This window comes from Onychostruthus taczanowskii, unplaced genomic scaffold (genome assembly GCF_017590055.1).
Source record: "Onychostruthus taczanowskii isolate IOZ18803 unplaced genomic scaffold, ASM1759005v1 scaffold9, whole genome shotgun sequence".
NCBI classification, from domain to species: Eukaryota; Metazoa; Chordata; class Aves; order Passeriformes; family Passeridae; genus Onychostruthus; species Onychostruthus taczanowskii.
The window spans coordinates 6018155-6034987 of record NW_024506993.1 but is presented as its reverse complement, the minus strand read 5'-3'; the positions used below and the strand labels follow the sequence as shown (position 1 = coordinate 6034987).

The window sequence follows — 16833 nt, the reverse complement described above, 5'->3', positions numbered from 1 at the left end:
TTGGCTGAAACTGGGTCTTCCTGTACAAACACCCAGCAAAGCAGCCTGAGAGGCCACACCAGCCACCATCAGCATGGCTTTGGCCTCCTCCTGCACAAGGACTTGCTTTTGGGACCCAAAAGAGCTCAAGACACCCAACTGGACAGCCACATGTCACCAGAGACAGGAAAATGAGAACCTCCAAACACCCCGAACAGCAGAGGTGCACAGCACACCTCCACTTGCAGCTTTGACATCAACACCTTGCCAAGAGCAAAATCCATGTTTCCCTGAAGAAGCTGCTTGCACTTCTCCAGGATTTTGCCTTTTAAAGTCAAACAGTGCAAAGAACGAAGTTTTATCAAGTGCAGCAGAAAATAAACTTCAAAATATAATCGTGGGCACTTGTAGCAGGAACTTTCAAACAGCCAGGCTGTTCAGCACGCCACACTGCTGCAACCTCCCTGGTCCCAATACACTCAGTTCTGAACAAATACAGCACTGAACTTGTCCCTAACGACTTCAATGCTGCCAACACTGACGATTTTCACACATATCTGATGGTTTTCCTAAAAAAACTCAGCTCCTGGAGTCATGCGATAAAGAAGAAACATGCACTTTTATTAAGGAAAAGGCTTTCAGACCATCTTTTTGCCCAGGAAACAAGGAAAAATGAACCTTTACATTACAAAAGTGGGAAAATCCTAGAGCAAAGAACCCTTCAACAGTTACTGTTGCTTTAAATCTCAGGGGGAGTGGGCACTAAGTCCCACTAAATGCTAAGTGGGAAGCTAAGAAGCTAAATGCTTCTTTTTTCTTTTTGAGCTTATCTTACAAATTACATGAACATCTAAGTTGTTTGCTTGTTTTTTGCTTTTTTCCCCCAGAAATTTATGCTGTGAGTAATTTGGAGCAGTGAATAAATTCAAGGAAATTATGTGCTTTTTACCACTCCTTCAGCAATATGAAGAAAGGTGACATGAGCAGAACAAACTCCCAATTATACCTTTAGTTCCTCCTGTCACTACAGAGTGCTCTATCTTTCAAATAATAAAATTGAAAACTAAATACAACCTGGAGAGCTGTAAAGGCACAGACAAAAGGCTTACACATTCCACTGTAAGATCTGCTCCTCCAAACCCTACAGATCCCCCAATTTTTGAGATTAAACTGCCAGTGAAAGCCAACACAGCAGAGCCTGGTGGCACCTGCCAACTCTGAGCCACTCCAGGAAGAGAAGCGCTACTAAAATTAAGGAATACTAATAAAAAATAAACCCCTATGCCCCTCTCCATCAGATTTTTACACCACACCTCTAGCAGGTCCCTCAAGACAGAAACCTGATATGCGCTCTGATGGACACGGGTCACTGCCATGGCACCAGAGAGGGTCACAGAGGGTCTCTTGTCTCCATCCAGGATGGCTTTGGTGTGGGGAAAGGGAGATGTGGCATGGCAGCACTGCCAGGAAGGAGTCCCAGCACAGGGGATCCCCAGGCCAGCCCACTCCACGGCTGGTGCTGAGCCTGTGTGGTTGTAAGAGGTTTTTTGGAAGCCAGAGGGGCCAGTTCTGCCCATGCTCCAAGCAGGTGCAGCCTGAGTGAAGCCAGCGCCACTCCCAGGGGGCTGTGCTGGGCTCAGACCACGGCTGACACCCGTTTGCTGTTCTCCCACCCATTTCCTGGGCATCACATGGGAGCAGAATCCTGTCCACAGCTCAGCTTGAACTTGCCACCCTCCTACCCTGCTTGACTTGAGACCCCCGAGCCCCAGGGAAACGGGGTCAGCAGCAGCTCTTCCCTCCTCGGTGGCCAATTCATTCAGTGGCTGCAGGCAGGGAAGGACCCAAGCTCCTCCACCATCTCCTGATCCACATTTGAACTACCTCCAACGCTGCAGGACACTCTGGGAGAGGCAGTTTGGAGACCACCTCCTTCTCCTCCTCCTCCTGATGCTCCCTTGGGCGCCAGCAGCGCTGAGCCGCCGCTCCCCGAGTTTGCCGCTCCCCGAGTTTTCCGCTCCTCCAGCCACAGCCGATCCTCCCCGCAGCAGAAGGTGGCTCCCAGCGCTCCGTGTCCTCCGAGCACTCCGTGTCCTCACATCCACTCCTCACCCAGCTCATTACGATGCTCCTTCCCACTGCCCCTCCTCACTCTCAAGCTCCACAAGCACTAATGGGCTCCTTGGCAAACCCGCCGCGCATTCCGCCGAGCGCAGCGGGCTCCGAACGCTCCCATTTTCATACGGACGGAAAAAAAAGCAAGTTTTATTCTAAGTAGAAGTGGCAGCTTCTAATTTAAGAGTAAGCATTTGACCGCTAGGCACAACAAAAGCTACCTATTGCCCATGTAGATGGCCAGTCTGCTCTAATGCCATCTCAACAGGCAATCGTAAATAAAGGTGACCAATTCTGAACCCACTGACCCTTTTTGACTGTGGGGCTCACTCCCCAGCAGCCCAGATGTATTTTTTTTTAGGGGTGGACTTCCACTCACTCCATTAATGCGATCAACCAGTTGCTGGGAGCAAGAATTGCATTAAATTATTTTATCTGCAGCCAGACTGCCCGTGGGTGCATGGGTGAGGGAGCAGGCAGAGGGGAAGCAGTCAGGGGCCAGAATCCCACGTGATCCCAAACAGGGTTTCCCAGCTGCTTTTTTTAAGTGCCTGCAGTCTCCCTTATATATGTGCACATGTATTGATACATGCATTTACACGTGCAGGTTGAAATCTTGCACAAGTGTCTTGCATGCATGTCACTAGCCCCACACACAACGGTCACAACTGGTGGGGTCCCACAAGTACTGAGGGCACTGCTGCTCTGCTCCCCAGGCAGGATCAGGACCTGCTGCACCCCACATTTCCCTGTTTCCCTGCTGAAATGTATGAGGTCAGAGAGCCTCACGTTCCCAGGCACTGGAACCCAGGCTGAACCAGCACAATTTCACTCCATCAGGAAACCTCCCCACTACACAGCTCCAGACCATGATGAACACAGCTTGATCTGCTATATTTTCCAACCTGCTGAATTACTAGAATATGTTTAGCTGTTATACACACACCCCAGATCCATAATCCCACCCTCAGCAGCTGTTTCATTTGCTGTGGTACTTGCAACAGATGTTACAGCTCCGTAAAAAGGTAAAACAGTTGAGACTTCCAAAATTGAGGCTGGGAGGGAGTGAAGCAGAGCCCAACCAGCCCCTGCATCCAGCGGCATCCAGGCCCAGAGAATCAGCCATGGATGCACCAATACACGTGCTACAGAGCCACATCACAGCCTAGAGCAGTTTAAGGAACTTTCAAGTGTTGCCATAGTGGCATTAAAAAGCTGACAGCTTCCTGGGAGACAAGCAGCAGAGGCTGGGACTCAGTGTTTAAAGGATGATTAAATGTAAGTGACTTAAATTATACATTCCCGTTCTGGAACTGACACCACTTAAAACACACCATCTATTCCCCATTTCCTCTGACACTGATTACTACCCACTAAAAGATGAGCATTCTCTTACAAACAGTGAAGTAACAAACTAGGGATTTATGAATTGGAGATAATTAAAAGGTTTTGCATTACAAATAGAGTAAAACATTTACATTCCGTGGGCCACCTGAGAACACTTAAAGAGTCAAAATGGACAATTTTTTACCTGAAAATCTGCCTGCTCTCTATCAAGGCTGCTAATTGAGGCACAGGAATCCTGAAGCTATTTTACAGCAGATTCACAATCAAACATTTGCTGAGCTTCTGGACAACCTGAGAGAGACTTGAGAGACACTGTTAATTCTCCCACACAGAGCTCTGTGAGCTGAAGCTCCATTAAGCTGACACAAATAAATTGTCTGTTTCTCCTTGATAAATCCACAGAGTGACTTGAAAGCCATTACCATTCAGATTTCCCAGGCACAGAGCTGAAGGAATTTCTTGGCTGGCAATGATGGCACTTTACCAGAAGCAAGAAGAAGAAACACAAGGGATTCACCCAAGGCCATGAGGGCATGGAGATTCTCTTTCCCATCCACCAGAGCACCCACAGCCCCTCTCAGAGGCCAGCGTGGTCAGCCCCTATTGGTCCAAACTTATGATCTTGAGCGGAATGCTGAAGTCTCCACCCCAGTGATAAAGCATGTGAAGGGATTAACACCTCCACTGTGATGGCAGGTGCTGGAATTGCACATGAGCATCTCAGTAACTTCATAAAAGGTCTTTTTAACATGATTTTTTTCCCCCTTCCTGAAATCTGCAAGCCAGAAAATGTGGTATTGATCTCACTGCCTGGTAGAAATACGAGAAGAGACTAACTGAGCACAGAGATCTCAGGGAAGGAATCTCCAAGGAATCTTTTGATTTGAACAAGGACCCTTACAAAATGCCAGAAAGAAGAAAGGTAAAACAAAGAAAGAAAGAAAAAAAAAAAAAAGGCTAATCCTGGATCTTCCCTGACAGCTTTCTATTTCCTGCACTCACAGGAGTGCTGAAGACTCAGAACAGAAGAGGCTCCAGGATACTGGGAGGGTGAGACGGGGGAGAGGATCGGCAACGCGGACGGCAGCAAACACAAACAGTGACTCACGACACACAGCACACAAACAACACTGCAAGAGGCTTTGCAATTATAATTCAAACCAAAATAAACAAGAATGACAGTCCACTACGAGGAAAAGGAGGATGACAGTGATGGGAGGGGGGTGTGGGGACTCCATCACCTTCACATCTGTTGCTCTCACAGCATCCCAAATGAGCAGCTCCAGAATGAAACAGAGAAGGGAAGATATATGGGACAGCAGCAGCTTCTTGTGATCTACATCCCTGCTTGAAGTTTTCATGACTGCACTGAGAGCAGAATTTATATCCCAAAGCCATGCAATAGCCTACTACACTGCTACTGGTTTTGACCCCTGGCCCCTGAAACCAACTCTAGCAATAGAAATAAAAAGTCCAGCTTGGAAGGGTAATGAGTGAAATAGACCCTGTGTAGTGGGTGGATGGACAGAGGGTAACAGAGGGGGAGAAATCACACCATCAGCAAGAGGCACTGCTTTAACTGCTCTGCAAATCCTCCAGGCAAGCAGATTCACAATTTCTTTTGCTCTCTCTTCATTACCTCCTCGTAAGAAACTCTTCTCCAGTCTGCACCTTGAATATTTTTTTCAGGTAAATCAAGGTATTTTTCTCCAGTGGCAACTAAGAGCTAATGATCATCCTTTTTACAGAAACCTTTTATGCATCAGAAAATGTGTTGTTTGCACTCAGACTTATATTTCCAAATACAGCTCCTTCAGTATTCCCTCTCCAGCCTCATTTGCTGAGCCTCTCACCTCTGTGGTCCGTCTCCAGACTTCCCACCGTGACCATTCTCCTGCCCTGCAATGCTCAGCTCCCCTTGGTGCAGCAGGAAGTTTTCCTCATAATTATACCTAGAAAAATTTCACCAAGTCCAGCTGATGTGAATATTGGATAATATCTTCTGTATTTGACAAAGTCTGTGCATGTCATCACCATTACAGTTTTGGGAGGATTGAAGCAGAGGAAGCACAGAGCATGTTCACCTCTTCTAACCATTCATCTCTCCAGCCTTGTTCTGCTCCTCTGTGTCTTTTCTCACACATTCCACCTTTCTTTGCAAAAACTTCACCCAATTTAGAAGGTTTCAAGTAAATAGTTTTTCCACTAGAGGGCACAAAGACAATTTCTCCTTAATGGAAACTGATGTTAGAAGGATTAATAAAATAATTACTAACATCTCTTCAAAGGCATCTCAAACATCGATAAATGAACACTCAATAAATTAAGATGTAGTTCCAGCTCCCCAGGTACAACACCACCACAAAATGTCTCATGGAGACTGAAAACCTAAAAATCCCAAAGGGATGCTACTCTAACAAGATTTCCTATATCACACTAAGCACTTTATCCTGTGATTTCTATGCCTCCCTACTATTTCTCAGCAGGCACAAACCACAACATTAATGCAGCAATGGAAACAGAAGACCCATCTTAGTATTTTCTAAGCTGAATTTAACCAAACTTAGCATCAAGTCAATGAACTTATAATGTTTTGGTTTCCTAGCTCAAAAGAAGTTTTATACCAGCTCTTCTGTTTGCAGATACTTTTGGGTCATGGTAAGTCACTTCCCGGCCTGTCTTGGGTAAAATTAAAGAGATTTTGGCCTTTAGCAATCTTCTATTCAACCGGCTTTTTCAGCTTTAAACCTTGTCTTGTAAACTTGCTGCAGGTTTTATCTATGCTCATAAGACACTTCACCAGCTCCTCAATAAGGAATGGTGTAAAAACACAAACTCCATGGGAAAGCAATCAAGTCAAGCACTCGGTTACACAAACGAGTGGGACACCAATAATTCCAGAGCATTGAGTTGAGAGCACTGTGGCTCTCAAGGCCCATCAGCCTCCCCAGCCCCAGAACAATCCCAGGCAGAGCACACCTTGCCCAGACCCACCTTGCAGGCTCCTGTGATCCCTGTGATCCCTGCATCCCACGCTGCCGAGGCGACGCGCGAGTGCCCGGTACCCCACCCGCGTGCGGGTGTCCACACGCAGCCCCACGCTCCCCTCCATGGCCAGCTGTCCCCCGAGGTGCTCCCACTGCTCCAGCCCAGGGCAGGGAGCTTTGCTCTCTGCCTGTGGATTCCCACTGCCGGGAGGGTTTGGCCGGAGACTTTTGCTAATGGGAGAAGAGAGACAATAGCGATGCGCAGGTGCTTCCTCCCATTTAAAGTGTTTACTTGTGCAGCCCAGCGCGTGACGCTGGTGAGGATCAGATCTGCATGCTGCTTTGCAGAGTTCAAAAGGTAGCACGTAACAAAAGGAACCCTGAAATACTGCTTATTAAATTAAAGTGGGGGTTTTTTTCCCCTTTCTTTTTAAACTCTGCTTCCTTTGCCAATGCCAAGTAAGAGGGTTTTTCCAAGCATACAATAACAGCGGTTTCAAATGGGAAATGATACACACCGTATCAAAACAAAACACCAATTCTAACACAAAAGCAAAGGGTTTATCAGTGTATCTCCACTGCCTAGGCAGCAGGCTCCTATGGCATGGCAAAGACAATTTCACCAGCCAGCAGAGAAGGCCAAACTCGAGCTCTGTGCATGGTGTGAAAAAAATTAAAAAGTCCAAGAGGGAAGGAAGGGTATAGCTAAGCCACAACTGCAAGCTAAGGAAAACATCAGTCCAAGAGAGCAACAAAGGCGTATTTGTTTTATGAGATAAAACAAGCAATTCAACTATATTCCACAGTAAATCATTTGGCTTAGGACTGCAACAGGGACCAAAAAAAACCACAAGAAGGGAGCATCTGAATCTAATTTTGTTATTCTAAGTTTACATTACATGAATCAAGATCCTTACTAGAGAGGCCAGGCACTCAAATCCATGCTTGGATCTTGTACATAGGAAGTATCAGATGTACTGAATCTCTTACAGTTCCCTCTAGTCAGTGAAGGCCCAAAGATACTCAGCACTTAACAGCAAAATAATAATAAAAGCAATAACAATAATAAAAAATGTCAAGGCACTTTTTCTAGTATTGAAATGAAATCCAGCTTCATAGATAACCATTTGTGAACATTTCAGTCCTCCCAAAAGTACCACCTCTATGGTTTGAGAAGTTTCCAATAAAATATCATCATATTTAAGATTCTGCAACCAGATACTGCACCTGATTTTCACACAAAACTACACCTCAAAATGCCAGACATGCTGAAAACAATGCCACACACATTCCCATTCAACCCCATTCTCTTAATGTCAAAATAAACACAACAGAATCCTTTTGTCTGAGGGCCGTATTATTTAATCCTCTCCTCGTGGTTGCAGCTATTTCAGATGTGCTTCCATTGACTTTCCTTCTTGGGTCAAACAGACTGAGTGGGATTTGCACTTCCATCTTCTGAGATCTGGTGGGATGATTGCTCAGAGAGTGTCAGATCATCAGTGAAGCTAGAAATGACAATTTAAATCCCTCTCTCTGCTGCTCAATCATAGGCATATGCCAGGAGATAAGTGGCAAGTGCTGCTTTCATTGATGCCAGTGACAGGGAAATGCAATGGCTTAAAATTAGCAGGTTAACAATTTTACAGCTGCTTTTGTGCAGCTCAGCAATCCTGTGTCCAGCTTACCTGACTTTTCTCCTTGAAGTCACATGAGGACATGGGCAGAGGTGTGCTAAGAGCAGCTGCAGCAACACATGAACTCAGCTATTGACTAACAAGTTTGGATCCAACCCGTTTTACCTGTGCTGGAACAGTCTGTCAGCACACTCAGCCCCCACTCACCTCCCTCATCTCAAACAGCACTGCCAAACACCGTGGGCTCCATAACCTCAAAACACCTTGTCTGTTCTGCCAAGCAAAGGCCAAACCAGCACCTACAGTCAGCTCCAAGTTATCAACAAAAGCGAGGGCAAGGCACTGTGGGCGGTGTGTTTGCAGGGATGAACTCAAATCCAGGGTAACTGCTAGGAAATCCCTGCCCCAAACCGCTCAGCATAACCATGAGCAACCCAGCCTGCTCCACCACACCTTCCACCAGGCCTGCAGACCACGGACCCCGTGAGGTGGCAGGCAGGAAGACAGCACTCCTGTGTCTCTTTTATTGTCAGCTTTAGTCTCTAGTCTTGCTGGACACCAGCAATGCATATATTTTATTTTTATGGCTTTCATTCCACTGCTCCTTGCAGTTCCTGAAGCGAAACAAGATGCCATTTATTTAGAGGAGATCCACCTGAAAAACAATTTAATGCACGTTCCCTGAAAGAATATCAGAACATAAACAGGTGAAAGTAACTTCATTTACCAGTGGAGGCTTATGGATGCTCAGAGGCAGAGATTTATTACACACTGCCTTGGGCAAGAGGAAGGACAGTGAGAGGAGAGATTAGTTTCTGGCTGTAGAGCATCATAAATGCCAAACCTCAAATGACTCTTGACAAGATCTATTGCTTATACTCTCTCTGAAGCTGCATGAAGGGGCTGGCCAGGGATTCAAGCCACTACTGAGGACCCCCAACATCCTCCAAGACAAGGATGCAAGTGAAGGGCTTGGTCCCACAGGACAGAAGGCTGCAGGAAATCTGCCCTCTCCCAGAGCTGCTGCTGGGCACCATGTGCTGCTGCATCCAGTCCTGCATGGTTCAGTGGGAAAATGGGATTAGGTGGGATAAACTGGGGAGAACATTAAGAAGGGACAGCCTTTCCAAAGTGCTTAGTATGACAGAAGAGGACAAATAATACAAATCACAAATAATAACTAAAAGCAAACACATCTGTGGGAAAACACTTCCGCAAAATCCTGAGTTTTTTGTTTGTTTGTTTTAAATGGCTGAGAATAGAAGAAATAATTCACCCCCAGAGGACTGCAGCCTGAAAGAGCTGAATCCTGCAAGCAGCAACTCACAGAAGCTGGAAGCCAACACAGCTGCAATTAGCAAAAAGAACAAATGAAAGATTTTCATTGTGGCAAACGGGGCTTTTGAGCAGAACAGCAATAACATGATGTTCAAAACTTTGTTGCATGACTTTTATGATTCCTCCTAGCAGCGTGCAACAAAACACACCTGAGCTGTAATCAATTTCTTACAGCCTTATATAAACATTACAGGAATTTTGTCCTCTGTAATATTTCTTGCTCTCAAGGCTGCAATAAATAAATCAGTTACAACTCTGCTGCCACTGTCTCCTATCTCACTGTCACAAGTCACTGCCTTTATTTATTTTAAGCTACCAGTCTAACCACTTCCAGCTTCAACAAACATTTTAAATGTAACCTGTAGCTAAACTCCAGGCAAAATGAAGCATTCTACATTCAAAGGGAAGGAGTGGAAAAACCATTTTCCACTGTTATCACTACCTTCCTTTCATCTCCAATCCCTCTCCAGCCATCAGGGAAGGGAATTCCAGTAGCAAATCTCTCAAACAATGATTCGGAGAGATTTGGGACTGGAAAGCTGTGGACACATTGGCTGTGAACACTGGCTCTTGCATGTGGTTGGCAAGTCCCTTCTCCAGCACCACCCCAGTGCCTGAGGACAGTTCTGGTTACTTCTCAGGGAGGCAGGAGAGGACCAGAAAGGGCAGGAGTGGCACATGCCAATAACCATCCACCTTTTGAAGGGACAGACCTTCTAGAAGGTGAATTCCTCCCTTCAGCCTGCCCTCAGACCCTGCCCAAAGCACCTCATGGAGCAGATCCCCGTGTAACCAACACATTGGGTTCAAGTTTTAGGGATGTCTGAGAGGGGAATTTCCTGGGCTCACCGCAGGGTCAGGACTTGAGGCAAAACCTGACCTGGCCCACAGCCATTCAGAGAGCTCTGTATCACTTAGGCTCTGAACTGCCTTGCTTCAGGGCTTCATTTTGTCCATGAAGAAAGGCCAGAGGTTGTCAGAACATCTGTCCTCCCATTCCACAGGTCTGTCTCAAGCAGCAGTAATTGCTTCAGGAAGAATCCCAGAAGAGGACAAGTGCATGGCAGTACTTCCACAAGGAGTACTCCACCAGAGAGGCTGTGCCTCAAGGACCAGCACAGCCAGAAATGTTGTCTTGGAATAGCCCTGGCTGGCTTTCTCCAGATCATTCTCTCCCTCTGTTTCACCCAGTGAATGGCAAATTCACGCCACCACTATGATAAAGCACCAGGAAGGGTGGAGAATGGGGGGAGAAGAGACACCTGAGCCAGCTTCAAGGGTTTTGCATCCTTTGAGCACTTCACTCATACATAATTGAAAGGGCTGTATGTCTGGACTACAAGAAAGTAGATTTTTTTTTTCCTGCTACCAGACCCATCACGTGAGGGATGCTGTCATACGATAGCCTTGGGGGAGGTTTGCAAACTTGGACAATTTACTGAGAAGCAAAGTAAACTACTACTGACAGCAAGTGGACCAGAGCCCAGATCCCTGAGAGGTTCTGACAATGGGAGGACTCAGAAAAAATAAGCCAGCCTTGACCTCACACTGGGGGAGGCCGAGAGAAGCACATGCATGTATTTTATTTCACACTAACCTCTGCTTGACCAGTTATGCAAATAAATCTCTGCTTCTCCTAAGTACACTGCTAGACACTGAGGGAGAATTTGGAAGAATTCACAATAAAGCCAGACCTGCTGATCACTGCATTGCGACTGAACTTCTCAAGAAATGAAGTATTAAGCAGGAAAGAGTGGCACATACAGCCAATAAAACAAGGGAAACTGCAGCCAAAAAAAGAAACCCAAGCTCAGAAGAGAAAAAAGAAAAAAGTACTTAAGAATTCAATACATGATCACGATCACTTCAGCTCCCTGCAGGCAGAGCAGCAGTATCTGGTCCCTGGAGAACACATCCCAAGGAGGTGAGAGCCATGGGAGCAATGTGTCACTGCAGCCCCAGCAGGGACCCACAGGACCCAGCCACAGCTGCTGCTCTGGGGAGCATGGCAGGGACCTGGAGCCTGGGCAGGGAAAGCTCCATGTGCATGCCCTGCACAAACACAAGGCCTTTGCTCATAAAAATCACAAACCAAGATGTGTCTAATGTGGTTATGACACCCAGGCTGCCTTCAGTGCAGGAGGGATCTGGCACATAATTTTCCAGCAGCACACATGCTGCAGTGCTGGCAGCAGCTCTTGTTCCTGCGCTGCTCTCCTTGGAGCAGAGGGTCCCCAGGGCAGGGACTGAAGCACCACCAAGAGATTGATCACAGTCCATTCTGCAGGGCTCTGCTACAGAGATGCTGTCATGAAGATGGCACAGTTAAACCTGACTTCAGCTTCCCCTGGCTTCAATCAGTGTTGCTCAATCACTCACTCACCCCTAAACTTCTCAGCACCCGCTCAGTTTAGGCCTGGCAGTATTCATGTGAGTTTGGTGTGAGCCCTCTCATTTTCTAATTATTCTGGTTATTGCACAGAAACTTTCTTCTAACATGGCAGCACTTCAGAACTTCATGGGCATGAAGCTTCCTGAGATTACCACAGTGACTGCTGAGGGGCTCATGGAGGGGTGTCCCTCAGCTGAGGGCAGCAGTGGAAGCTGAACCCCTAAACCCTCACACACAACTTCAGGAAACCACCCAGTGCAGCTGGGAACAGCAACAGCCCTACATCCTTCCCACACAGAGACAGAGGCACTGGGCACAGCTCACCCCAAGCAGAGGAGCTGGTCCAGCCCAGGGGTGGGTCAAGGGAAACACAGCACAAGTCAAGTGAAAAATAAAGAAAACTTGCAGACTGCCTAAGACATTCCCCCTTGGAGGTTCACCTGCCCCGACCAGCTCTCCTGCCCACGGCAGAAGATGCTGCCCACTGAGATGGCCAAGGTTTGACCCAAGCTTCCCATGGGGAAGGTTCAGCTCAGGCCTCTGTGGCACGAGAAGCTGCAAAGCAGCAATGCAAAGGAGAGGGAGTCACTGCTTCAGTGCACTGATCCATGCAGACAGCAAGAGGCTGGGGAAGGGGAAAAAAAACGCACTGAAAATTCTTCTGACAGGGTGAAAAATGAAAGCAAAATGAAACACAGCTCAATCTGTCAAAACAAAATCACAGCAAGCCCACTGAAAAGAAAAAAAAAAAAAGAAACCACACAGCTCAGCTCACACTTTCTAGTAGGCAATAACTGGTACATTTGTTTTCCTGAAGATAAGCGGGTGAGTTAAGTTTGCTAGACAACACTGAACAGATTTGAAAGGTAATCATGGCAGAAGCACAAACAATCAGATTTACCAGGGACACTTTGGACTTGCTTGTCTTCCACCTTGCCACTCAACAGACTCTCACAGAAGCATTTACAGCTGCACTGCTGAACTGAGGGATGGACTCCAAGGAGCCTGATCCAGACAAGCTCTGCCCTGTCCCTCTGATTCACCATTCCAGGAGGGGGAAAGATGATGTTTTTAGCAGAAAAAAAAGTCCCAAATTGGTGAGGCAAAAGGTCCCATACAGTGCATTTTTGATCAGGGTAGTAGAGGCCAAGGTAATATTCAGGTTACAGAGAGGCCATTAACCTGGAAGGAGAGTCCTAACAATGTTACCCAGAGGGTGTTTTGAATAGTGAGACACTCTGTAATTAGCTTAGGTGGGCCAACCTAATTATTCATGGCCTGAGGAAGCATTTCCCACTACAAGAGAAGTACAAGATACATATTTATAGTTCTCTCCTGATAAGCTCATTAAAGGTTTCAGAGAGGAATGACCACAGCATTTGTCTGTTTTGTTATAACCTGGAGATGCAAACAGTAATGAGTGAGCAAGCAGAACAAAGGCAGGGGCTGCACAGGGCTCTAAGTAGAGAGGAAAAAAACCCAATAAACCACAGAAAAGCCTTCAAACATAGATTCTGTTACACTCCAATGTGAAACTGCCATTTGATGCTTCATTTTGGATGATTATACACATGCCCTTTTTCTATAGATGTGTGAACAAGCAATGCAATAAACCCCATTTTAATAAGGCCTTGAGCGTTACCAAAAGGAAATAATATAGAGGAAACAGTTAATATAGATGTACAACACCTCATATATATTCAGAACTGCATTTGCACATTAAAAAAACTTAAAACCAATCTTCCAAATAATTCTGTATAATAGAAAAATTCTAATTTCTTAATGTTTCCATTCCAGCAGACCTTTGCCTACTCAGATCTTTCTCAGCCTGAACTGGGGTTGCAGGTGCACACAGAAATCAAACTGGGATCAGGCACAAGATAGATGGAAAGAAAAAAACATTTCTTTAGGTTTCTTTTTTCTGTTTCTCATTTATTTTTTTAGGGCATCTTTTAACTTAAGACCCCCCCAGCAAACACAGCTTTTCCAATTGCAGCTGCAATGTTTTAACCTCTCCTCTTTGCCTCTCTATTGGTTGCCTGTTTTCTGCTGGAGCTGAAATTCCACCACTTGTTCTGTTATAGGAATTCTCTTCCATTTCCCTCGAGGTTTTCCCCTTCATTAGAAATTAACTCTTCCCTGTTAATAGGGAACCTTCTCATAGCCAAGTGTCATGTTCCTATGGCATCCTTACAAAAAGGCAAGAGCATCAAGCCACCCCTGGTGTCCCACACAATTCTGGTGCCACACTATTTGTGCTTTGTAAGCTACTAAAAACCCAGCACATTCTTCCACAGAAATTCAGTCCTGCAAAATAGTCCTCAAAACAGAGAAAGAAAAACTGGAGAATAAAACTCCTTGACAAATACACAGAAATTTCCTCATCCTTTTGTAAAAGGTAACTAGAAATGATGTGCAGTTTAACAGGATAAAATCTGGGAACTGCCAGTGGCAAATGCTGTGACAAGCCCTACTTCCTGCCTTAGCTGTGGCCAGTAGAAGACTAAATGCTCTAGAAATAAGTCACTTCCAATTTTCACCATCAGCAAGAGCCTGAACAAATACTGACCCCCCTGGAAAAAAAAAAAAAAACATTTACAGAAACATAGGTCTTTTTAATTAAAAACCAGAACAGTATGCTCAAACCTCTCTCATTGTCAACCTCAAGACTGACATTTCAAAGCCCAGGTGGCTGGGAGGTTTTTGGGGATTGCAGACCCTACTCACACCTGCTCAGACCCCTGCCAAGGTGCCCCACATGCTCCTCCTTGGCCCTTCCAAGGCCCTCCAGCCCCACACCACGCTCCCAAGGTGGATTAGGAACACAGCATCTTCCTTCTCCCAAATGCACAGCCATGCCAGGGCAGCCAGCTCTCCTCCACTTCATGCCCTGCCTCCAAAACCTTTTGTTTTTCCTAGGGATCACCCTCCTCCTGCCAGTCTGCTCATGGCTGCTTTCAGCTCCATTTCTCCGTTAACCCTTTGTTTGACACAGATATCCCACACGTCCTGTTCACCACCACCCTGTGCCCAGCAGTGCAGGCAGCCCCTGTCTTACCCCTCCAGTTTCAACAGAGCTGGGGAGCAAAAATATAATTATAGAAAGTGTATTTAGGAAGAGCAGATTACCCAACCAGGAACAGTAACAGATGAAAGCAGGTTTGTGCTGCCAACAGCGTGCAGCAATGGTCCAGAGACAAAGCAAGGAGGGCAGCCTGGCCTGACCAAGAGCTGTCTGGTTTTCCTTGGATGGTTGAAATCACCCACCACAAACTGCATTTTGGATGCAGAAGTCTCCCCTGCACGTGGCCAGCCAGTGGCACACCCAGCCCCTCCACCAGCTCAGAGCAGCTTCAGCTGCAATCCAGCTGAACCCTCACACCCAGCTCCAGCATCCCAAGTGGCATTTTCCTGTCCCTTGAATGGCCTGAGCAAGTGGCCTGTCTGCTCCTGGGGCTGGGCTGGTCACTGCTGGAGGCTGGGCACAGCTCTTTGTCCAAAGGGATCCAGCCTGCCCCAGCCACAGGGCTGTGTGGCAGCAGATGTGAAATTGGCACCTCAGCAGTATTTTCTGAGGCAGCAGAAACTGGACTGTCCCAACTGCTCAGAGGGGTTCAGCCCACCCAAGGCGAGCAGCCTGGATGAAATCTGGGTATAAGGCACATGAGCAGAGGCTAAATATGGAGCATTTCAACTTCCAAGGCTGCAGCTTCTCACACAGAATTAAAGCACTTATTAGCATGTGTACATTGACAGATAGCAAATTGCAACAAGAATAATGGGACAGCAAGGGGGGAAAAAAAGGCAAATTAACAAAATAAAGCTGATTCTGATGGCAAGAAATTCTTGTAACTCCTAGATTAGCCTGTATTCCATTTATCATCCACTCTGGGTTTTAGTTTTGTTTCCTTTAATTCTAGGGAGGTCTTTTGAGAAAAATGGCATTTCTTCCCTCTCTAGAAAAGAAAAACCTCATCTGCACTGCATATTTTTAAGATTAACAATCCAAGGTCAAGCTCTTGAAAGGCACTGTAGTGGTAAAATATTTTTCTAAACCACATTTCAGTGAAGGAGAATTTTATCCTGACTTAGGATATTTGTTTTTAATCTAGGTAGGTTCTGGTACTTTTTTTGGCTTCTTAAACAATAGCAACCAATTACAACTCCAAGGCTTGATAAAATCAGCACCCTTCAGCTTAATGCTGATTACCAAATGACAAAGATCAAACGCTACAAAAAAACCCAGAAAGCAACAAGCAAAAAACCAAACACCACAAAAACCAACAACACACCTCAGGATGGACCCAAATGATGCATAAACATTGCCTTCAGCTTAATGCTGATTACCAAATGACAAAGATCAAACGCTACAAAAAAACCCAAAAAGCAACAAGCAAAAAACCCAACACCACAAAAACCAACAAAAACACACCTCAGGATGGACCCAAACGATGCATAAATATTGTTCTATTTTTGTTCTGTCAAAAAGAAAAAAGAAAGCTGAAGCCAGCAGTGCCCAAAAATAGTACACAGTACCCGAGCAAAGCGAGGACTGATTTAGTGAGAAGGACCTTGCCTGGCCAAAACATCCCTTCAGAAATCAGAAGGGCACTCTCACAGACCTCCTCGTCGTGGGAGGCAATTAAGGCTGGCTGGAATAATCTCTTCTGGCTCCACAGCGTGTGCAGATGAGGACATTCACACAGATGGTTTTGCCAATGAGAGAATTAAAGGAGCACTCAGCCCCAGTGTGCTCCAGTCCAGGTGGCTGGAGAGGAGGAGATGATGGTCCAGCTACAACAGAGTCCAGCAACAGTGGAAAGGAAGAAAGGAGGGAAAGGAAAAAAAAAAGAAACCTCAGTATCTTTCAACTGATAAGAATTCCCTGGCAGATGCAGAGAAACCCATTTTTCCTACTGCCAGCGAGTAGGTCAGAACCAGACCCTCAAGACTCAAAATCCAGAAATCCATCTCAACCCCATGGCTTGTGTTTACACTTTGCAAAAGAAACCTGGCTGAACGAATTCCTCCAGAAACT

At 46.1% G+C, this 16833-nt stretch overlaps 1 protein-coding gene across 20 annotated transcripts in view; it reads right to left on the bottom strand.

The window, feature by feature from the left end:
• MAGI1 (membrane associated guanylate kinase, WW and PDZ domain containing 1) overlaps positions 1–16833 on the bottom strand; it is a 338676-nt gene that overhangs the window by 286328 nt on the left and 35515 nt on the right. Inside the window, exon 1 of one of the 20 annotated variants that reach the window (XM_041425917.1) lies at positions 6436–6650. The exons of 18 other annotated variants lie outside the window; for them this stretch is intronic. In XM_041425917.1, coding sequence (XP_041281851.1) covers positions 6436–6553 — 118 coding nt within the window. In that variant the 5' untranslated portion in view covers positions 6554–6650. Of the gene's footprint in view, positions 1–1863; positions 2017–6435; positions 6651–16833 lie in introns of those variants that run through there. One more of the 20 variants, XM_041425926.1, reaches the window with a different exon arrangement.